Raw genomic sequence first — 8,920 nt, 5'->3', positions numbered from 1 at the left:
ATCATCATCTTTTTTTGCTTCTGCTATTATTGAGTCAGATGTACGCCAGGCTATTTTGAAATTGAAAAATACCAGCTCTTTAGATTATTATGGAATTAGTAGTATCATGGTAAAAACCTCGCTTGAGTTTCTTGTTGCACTTTTGACCATATTATTCAATAAGTTTTTTAATGAGGCGGTTTGGCCTGACTGTCTTAAAATAACTAAAGTACTTCCTATTCATAAAAAAAGGAGATATTAATAAACTTGACAACTATAGACCAATATCCATTGTTCCTGTAATTTCTAAAATATTTGAAATATTAATTAAAGAAAAATTGATCTCATATCTCAATTTGGATTTAGGAAAAATCTTTCTACTATCAAAGCCTTATTAGCTATATTAGATCAAATAGTTGAGGGATTTGATCAAGGTAATCCCACACATGCAATTATGTGTGATTTGTCTAAGGCTTTTGACTGCGTAAATTTAGAAATACTGCTAGTAAAATTAGAATACTACGGAATTCGTGGCAAAGCATTGCAATTATTCCAATCATACTTGACTGACAGACGGCAATATGCGTGTCTCAATGACTGTGAATCTGCTTTAATACCGGTTAAGGCTGGTGTCCCTCAAGGTTCGGTCTTAGGGCCTATACTATTCCTTATTTATATCAATGACTTACCTGTTAACATTCGTAATGCTTCTTGTATACTCTTTGCCGACGATACAACCTTGTTAACCCGTGACAAGAACAGCAGAGACAGTCTAAATCCCGCGAATGACTGGTTTTCGGCAAATAATCTAAAATTAAATATTAGTAAAACAAACTTCATAACTTTTACAACTAGTAAAAATTCAGAGAAGTCTGAACCAGTTAATTTGCTTGATATTACCCTTGACCCTGGTTTAACTTGGATACCTCATATCAATAAACTATGTTGAAAACTAGCTACGCAGATAATCTTTATGTGACAGATAAGACCATTTGTCACTAATAATGTAATGAAAATGGTTTATTTTTCATTAATACATGGTAATTTAACCTATGGTGTGCCATTGTGGGGCAACTCTAGTGGTTCGTATAGAGTTTTTGTGTTACAAAAAGCAGCTGTTCGTCTACTTGCGGGTGTCCCTATGTTAGCTCCCAGCAAGGAGATATTTGTCAGGTATAAGATTCTACCACTGACCTGCCTATATCTACTTGATTCGTTTCAACTCGTTCATTCCAATTTATGTAATTTGCAATCTCATGCTGATATACATCAATATAACACTAGGCATGCTGGAAATCTGGTTGAATCTTATTCGCGTATTACCCTAACCAAACGTAACAAACTTACAATCAGTCTGTTCAACAAGTTTGACAATTTTTGTAGACGAAAACAGATTAAAAACATGTCTCAAAAAACCTTTCACAGGTTTACGAAATCATTTCTTTTAAATCATTGTTTTTATACTGTGGATGAATTTTTAACTTTTATGAACACTACTCAGCCTATGTTATGACTATAAATGTACCACTTAATGTACATAAATGTCAATAAAGTTCTATCTATCTATCAAAGTCACGATATTCGTCGATAAACCGAAAATATTGAGCCTTGAGATCGGGATTATGTATAAATTTTCGCTTGAGAGTTAAAAGTCGTTTTTTCGCGATTTCGTATGATTCGCCCAACTTGCATGGACTTTCTTTTAACGGAATTGTTACGATAAATTTCTCGTCGGTATCGGGCTGAACAGTTTCTGTAAAGTGAGATTCGCATAGCTTTTCTTCGTGTGAGAGAGGCTTTACGTTTGAAACCTCCTCGAATCCAACCAAATTTGGTGTTTTGCAAAATTAAGCCTTGGTTCGTTAATTTGATTTGACCTGACGATAGAATTTGCTAAAAGCAATCGGCTCCCAGTAGGATGTCTACCTTACCTGGCAGATAATAGTTCGGAGTTTAATGTTGCTTGGAACTTGTAAACATTTAGTATCGACTCTAAAGTTCGGCAAATCATCCGTGATTCGAGGTACAACTAATAACGATGTTCGAGACGTGAAATCGTTGCATCGCGATTTTATTTTAGCCACGACCACGCTCTTGATCTCTGATTCCGCTTTATTTAGACCGCATACTTTGAGGTTAAAGGGAGATCGGGATAGCCTCAAATGATTACAAAATTCCACTGTTATAAAACTGCTTTGCGAACCTGCGTCTAATAATGCTCTAGCTACTCGTCTTGTGCCATTTTGATCGAAAACGTCGATTAAAACCGTGGAGAGTAATACTTGCGCATTGTTCGAGATGCTTTGTGAGGATAAATTAACGCTTTCCGATTGTACTGCATCGTTTTGAGATTGTACAGTTGTCGTGTTACTCGATTCCGGGTGTAACATTGTGTTATGCCGCGCTTGACACAACTTACATCCACTGGCACGACACTGTTTCACCATGTGACCTGGCCTAAAACAATTTAAGCACAGCCTAATTTTCTTTGCTTCTTCGCTTCTATCGTTTATGTTTAATTTCGCGAAATCAGGGCAGTTCTGTATAAAGTGTTCCTTTTTACAAAACGGACAATAAGTTTTAGTAGTTAGAAAAGATTTTGTTTTACCTAGCTCACGTTTTTGCTTCGGAAAACCTTTAACCGACTTGTTATTTTCTAAGGTCTCCAAGAGATCAGCACATTCTTTCAAAAAGTCTTTAAGGTTGTCTAGACTTGGGTTGCTGAACAAAGCTTTTTTCTGCTTCCACTCGCGCTCAGTATTCGAGTCTAGCTTTGTAGTGATTAAATAGGTCATTAAAGTATTCCAAAATTCAGTAGGTTCTTTTAACATGGTCAAAACGCGTAAATGTTTTATAACTTCATTGATAATCTTTCGCAATGAACCCGACGATTCCTCATGTATTTTCTCGAGAGTGAACAAAGCCTTGACATGATTGTGCGTTAATATTCGCGAATTATTAAAACGCTTGCAAATAAGATCCCAAGCCACCATGTAATTTTGACTCGAAAATTCTAAACTAGCTATTATTTGGCAAGCACCACCTGACAAAGAAGCTCGAAGATAGTGGAACTTTTGTATTTCTGTTATAGAACTGTTCTGATTTATCAGTGACTCAAAAGTATCCCTGAATTCAAACCAATGTTCATATTTTCCATCAAAGGTTGGCAACTGTATAACGGGAAGCTTAATATTTTGCATTGATTGTACCAAATTATTCGATTGTTGCACGTTTACGCTATTCACACTGCTTGTACCAGGACCGCCGGACGCGGCAGTTGATTCGGTAGTCGATTCTACCAAGCTCGGACTTGGACAGTTTTTTAAAAATGCTTTAGCTTTGCCGACATTGTTATAGAAAACCTCATAAGATGCTTCGCGTTCGTTTTCACCGCAATCAGAAGTTTCATCTATTTGACTTTGAATGTCCTCAAATTCATCTATTAAGTTTAAAAAACGTTCCAGGCACTGCTCTAGCTCGACTGATACATTATGCTCGGTTATAATTTTGTTGGGAAACGTTTTCTCTAAATTTATGATAAATTTACTGAAAATTATTAACTTAGATTTGACTGTGCCTCGCTTTTTTACTAAAGTTAAAGTAGAGTTTTTCTACTAAAGACATGACGCTGGCAAAAAACGGTCAGTGCTGTAATGAATCGGGAAATGTAAACAAGGAATTGGGCAAAACTTACGATTGAATGCGTGACCTCGACTGCAGATGTCTCGTGCTTGTTGCTAAGGGTGGCGGACGGCTGGCTGCTCGAGATGACCCAGCGCTATTGAAACTACGACCTCAGGCTAATCACACTGCAGCTATGAAGACCTTATCCGGGCAAAGGTCCAAATGTTTTTGTGTTTTACTGGTAATATCAATAACAAGACGTAGTGGACTGTATCTTTATTTGAACTTCGTGTACAACCGTTCTCTACCACAGCTAGAGACAAACTAAAACTTTATTTGCTCCGCGCAGGGAGCTCATGTTACAGGGTGGGAAGCGCGGTGGCTCGAACACCGGCAACGGTTTGCTTTGACAACAAATACAAAATCTATTCTAAACAGGTTGTTAACATTACTTTTATACTGATTTTTAAAAAAACATTCGGGCCTTTTTTTTACTATCGGAACACACCTCGTCAACAACTCTTAAAACTGATATACCTTATATCTCCAATCAAGCTCAAAAATCCACGTTAAATTTAATTAAAAAAGTTAACGTTTTATTTATTTCCATTTACAAAAATTATTGTCACCCTTTGTTGTCACTGAAAATTATTCTGTCACTATGAACTACCCTTGAAAGGGTCAAGTATTCTAATCCAAATAACAGGCCTGCTATCACTTTAAATTTGAGTTAAAATTTTAACATAACATCTATACTGATTTATAACTACTTTTATTGCCCTTCATTGTCATTAGAACCCACCCTGTCAACTACCCTTAAACAGGTAATATCGTATATCCCCTATATAAGGCAGAAAGCCATAATAGATTTTAAGTAAATTGTTAAAATTATATTTATATTGACTTATAACAACTATTGATACCGATTGCTGCCACCGGAATCCACCCCATCAACTACCCTTAAATCACTTGTGTATTATATCTCCGGTATCGAGCTTAAAGCCAATATGGATTTTAAGTAAATTGTTAAAATTATATTTATATTGACTTATAACAACTATTGATACCGATTGCTGCCACCGGAATCCACCCCGTCAACTACGCTTAAATCAGTTGTGTATTTTATATATATAGTTATTATAAGACAATATAAGTGTAACGTTAACAATTTACTTAAAATCTGTTATGGCTTTAAGCTTGATATCATGTACGTACTGCACAACTGATTTAGGGGTAGTTGGTATTAATAGTTATCATAAGTCATTATAAATATAATTTTAACAATTTCCTTAAAATCTATTATGGTTTTAAGCCTGATACCGGGGAAATAATACACAACTGATTTAAGGGTAGCTGACGGGGTGGATTCCGGTGGCAAGAAAGTCAGTATAAAAGTAATGTTAACAACCTATGTCAAATTTAGGGTGGTACAGGACTCATTTTCTGAAATACATGTATCTATGTTTTAAGGGTGGTTAATATGGGGGGTGGCTTCTGATGATGGGGAGGTGTTGTTTTCGTCTACAGAAGCCAGAATTTAGGTGGTAAAATCATTTTAAGTACGATTAAACGTGATATTATGGGTTTTAATTTTCGTTCAAACGAACGTTCGGAACTTCAGGTACATTATGATTGAAACAAATATTGTCACAGTATGGTTTCGCAAAAAAAAGTAGATAAATTATGTTTTATTATTCTCCATATATCATAATGGAGATCCATCAAAGACTACTAGGCAGAAATTCAGTAAAATGGATGAAAAGTATGACTTACTTCATTCTTTCTTAGTAGTGACTAGACCAGGGTAATTGTACTGCTAGGCTGAAAAGCATTTATATGAATTATTTTTTACTAAAATCACTATATAGTACAAAAACTATATAAAAAATTATCTATATTTTAATATTCCATTGAAAAACGTATAAAACTTTTACAAAAATGTAAATGAACAAACAGTTAAACCCATTTTTCTTAAAACTAAAGTTTTTTAGTTACTGAATTTATCACTAGGACGGCAGTATACAGGGTGTTTCTTAATAACGTGCTAATATTTAAGGTTATTCTTGGGTCCATTTTAAGAAAAAAACTTCATATGAACATATGTCCTAAAAGTCTTAACCACAGGGTGCTAAAGTTTTATGAAAAAACTTTTTTTGTGATAACTAGTATCACCCTAGATATTTTTTCAAATTTGGTACACGCCTTCTATTCATCGAGATGCATTTTCTGATGTACAAACAATTTTATTATTTTTGCCAGTGGCGACTGTACAGGTTTTGTATTGAATATTGTTGAAGAAAAATGTCACGCCAGGGTAATTTTCTTTTACCAATCCAAAATGTATGTAGATTACTGTAATTTCATAATTTCAATGTTTAAAAGTTATTATCTTCAATAAATAAATTGTTCAAAATTATATAATTTTTTTTTCTCGTAAATAAGATGCAAATGAATGAATTTTATTTTTTTATGCGAAAACCGTACGTCTAATGAAAAAATTCAAGACACCACATTTGCTCAGAAAGGAATGAGGATTTCAAAAATGATTTTTACTTAAAGAAAAAGCAATGGCGTCACATTTTTTCTTCAAAAATATTCAATACAAAACCTGTACAGACGCCACTGGCAAAAATAATAAAATTGTTTGTGCATCAAAAAATGTATGTTGATGAATAGAAGGCGTGCACCAAATTTGAAAAAATATGTAGGGTAGGTAATACCAGTTATAATAAAAAATGTTTTTTCATAAAACTTTAGCACCCTGTAGTTTAAAAGTTAAGACTTTTAGGACATATGTTCATATGAAGTTTTTTTCTTAAAATGGACCTAAGAATAACCTCCTTAAATATTAGCACATTATTAAGAAACACCCTGTATATATAAAATTGCAAGAAGTGAGAGACAACTATTACTAAACAAAATCATTACTTGAAAATACTTTACCTTCGTTTTCCTTATTTTCTATCCTAACTGTTACGAGTGGATGACGACTGTATGTGTGGTCAACAAATTTTGAACCACCTTCCAAACAAGCAAATAAAGTTGGAACTGCATTGTGGATTAATCGTTTGCACTCCTTATTCATGTACATTTTTTTTTCAAAATGTATACTGCACAATCGGTGGCTTTGATTCAACGAATTTAACCTATCAAACAAATCCTCTCTGTTACAGGCCAATGCCCATATTTTTGCTCTAAAAAATATAAAATTTGAAAACATGTTATAGAAATACAAAACAGATGTACAACAAACACATACCTATCAATATCCTTTGGAAATCGAAAAAAACTCAATTGAGTATTAGACTGCCGGCTATTACAATTTTTGGCAGCACATGAAACGCCATATTTCCTTTCAACTCCACAATTCATAGTTTTTATATTGTCTTTTATTTTCTAACACTTAATTTGTCCTTAATTTTAGAATGCCTTATAGAATAATATACACTCCAGCAATCCATTTATTTACACCACAACACATAAAACACAATAAAACTAAAACATGCAAAACGACAGCAATGCCAACGACAATATACAATTCTGTGGCCATAGAAAAAGAATAACGCACGGGATAAGACGCCATTATTCCATGGCTAGAAATTGGCCTCAATGATTTGGGATCGAGAGAGATTATCCCTATTTATCCTGCCTCATCTCGTGAAGGCCGGACAGCCTTCGTAGATGGGCCCCATCCGTCGTCTACACCTACCGCAAATGTGGCCGGTGTAGGCGCTTTGTGGGACCTCCTTTTGTCCTGGCTGAACCCCGCCGGCTAAGGCCCTTTCTTCTGGCGCTCTTCTTGCTTCGCCGACTCGTCTGTGTAACTGTAAACCCTGGAGGTGGTGTCATGTTTATGTGTGGTATGGTTAGGTAGGGTAGTGCGGCTATGCAGCCTGGGATGCGGTTTGCTAGGTTAGCGAGGGGGAGGTGTAAGGAGTATGTGTGTGTGCGTGTGTGTGTGCGTGTGTGCGTGGGTGCGTGCGCGTGTGGGTGTGCGTGTGCTTATGTGTGTGCGTGTGCGTGCGTGTGAGGGTGTGTGTGCGTGTGTGGGTGTGTGTGCGTGTGTGGGTGCGTGTGTGTGTACGTGTGCGCGTGTGGGTGTGCGTGTGTTTGTGTGTGTGCGTGTGCGTGCGTGGGTGTGCGTATGCGTGTTCGTTCGTTTCTTGATGCTGGCGGTTTCTGAAACAGAAGAGATTAGCGGGCAGGGGGGGATGTCCTTGGGGTGATCACCCAGGGGCAAAAAGTTGGTGTCTAGGTCTTTTGTGTTTGTCGGTCACGTCGGGTACGTAGTCAACGGCTTGCCTGTGGTGGGGATTGTCATGTCTAGCGGCTATGTCAAACGGTTTCTCGGCGTTTTGTCTTATTGTCTGTGTAGCGTTTGTGTATTGTAAGTCTCCTAATATGTCAGCAGTGTTGTTCCTGTCGGTACAAATGTACTGAAATCAGTACAATTAACTGTTTTGCAGTACATCAGTACACTGATACTGATTTTCAGTACCTTGCGGGATTGACTGCTTTATTTTTAAAATGTTAATAAATATGAATGACGTCACGCAATTGTTTCATTGTCGGCATAATTTTCAGTCTTGCCACGTTTAAAAAAACCTTTTGTAATTTAATGTAACCATTTAATGTAATATTTAAGGCTTTTTTTCGCGTGTGAAGTCGTATGTTGTGGTATGTGTAATATGAGTGAGTAAAGAGATTTAAACTACCATATAACAACTAAGATCAAAAGAGATTGAAATAGTGGCCACAAGTCAGATATTCACCAATATTCAATCGCGAAAAAAAGCCTATAGTTTCATTATTCTCAGTTGCGATTTCTTTTATATTTTGATAAAAATATGACATTTATTTGTTCATAATATGAAGTGTATTGCTTGAATTCCTGCCGTTACTATACCATTTTGTATATTTGTACAATGTACACTTAATATTAGATATTAAAAAGTTAGTCATTATTGTGTTTCTTTTCACATACAATCTGATTCGACGTTTTATAAGTATTACACACATACTATTCAAGTATTGCCTTTTTAAAATTTTGAATTTCCCGCGTCAGTACAATTTAGTTTCAAATCAGTACATTGGTATCACTGATTTCAGTACATAGAAATATATCCCAGGAACAACACTGTATGTCAGTGTTTCTTACGTACCAGGGCGCGTCGGTGGCCGTGCGGAGGGCTATGTTTTCCACAGCCTGTAATGACTTTCAGTGGCTTTTTGCCGCGTGACCCCACGCCGTGGAGGCGTAGGTTAGCTGCGGTTGAAGTACCACCTTGATAAGCGTTCGCTTATTCCTTAAACTGAG

General features: G+C 36.1%; 1 protein-coding gene across 4 annotated transcripts; it reads right to left on the bottom strand.

Annotated features, from left to right (window-relative positions):
- Window positions 1-668: 668 nt before the first annotated feature.
- LOC108915615 (52 kDa repressor of the inhibitor of the protein kinase-like) lies at window positions 669-7,072 on the bottom strand. Of its 4 annotated transcripts, XR_001964735.1 has the most exons (5): window positions 6,863-7,072; window positions 6,547-6,797; window positions 5,377-5,424; window positions 3,674-3,916; window positions 669-787 (listed from the first exon to the last, which is right to left on the bottom strand). XR_001964735.1 is itself a non-coding variant. In XM_018721686.1 (4 exons), exons 1-3 carry the CDS (start codon window positions 6,973-6,975, stop codon window positions 5,420-5,422), a joined length of 369 nt encoding a protein of 122 aa, XP_018577202.1. In that variant the 5' UTR covers window positions 6,976-7,072; the 3' UTR covers window positions 669-787; window positions 5,377-5,419. The 4 variants fall into 4 exon arrangements, 2 of the variants coding, with proteins under 2 accessions (XP_018577202.1, XP_018577200.1); XR_001964734.1 differs by having other exon boundaries at window positions 3,674-5,424; XM_018721686.1 differs by lacking the exon at window positions 3,674-3,916.
- Between the last annotated feature and the right edge of the window lie 1,848 nt (window positions 7,073-8,920).

The sequence above is a fragment of the Anoplophora glabripennis genome, unplaced genomic scaffold (assembly GCF_000390285.2).
Source record: "Anoplophora glabripennis isolate ALB-LARVAE unplaced genomic scaffold, Agla_2.0 scaffold1814, whole genome shotgun sequence".
NCBI lineage: Eukaryota > Metazoa > Arthropoda > Insecta > Coleoptera > Cerambycidae > Anoplophora > Anoplophora glabripennis.
The sequence above is the reverse complement of the archived record's forward strand: the minus strand, read 5'-3'. Positions and strand labels throughout refer to the sequence as shown.

Bases quoted from the DNA above. Each gene is read 5' to 3' on its own strand.
- LOC108915615 (XM_018721684.1), bottom strand. From the start codon at position 6,975: ATGAATTGTGGAGTTGAAAGGAAATATGGCGTTTCATGTGCTGCCAAA. The intron at 6,798-6,862 runs GTATGTGTTTGT...TATATTTTTTAG, and splicing joins TTTCCAAAGGATATTGATAG to AGCAAAAATATGGGCATTGG. The intron at 788-6,546 runs GTAAAGTATTTT...ATTTAATTTTAG, and splicing joins AGAAAATAAGGAAAACGAAG to ATTATTTGCCGAAAACCAGT.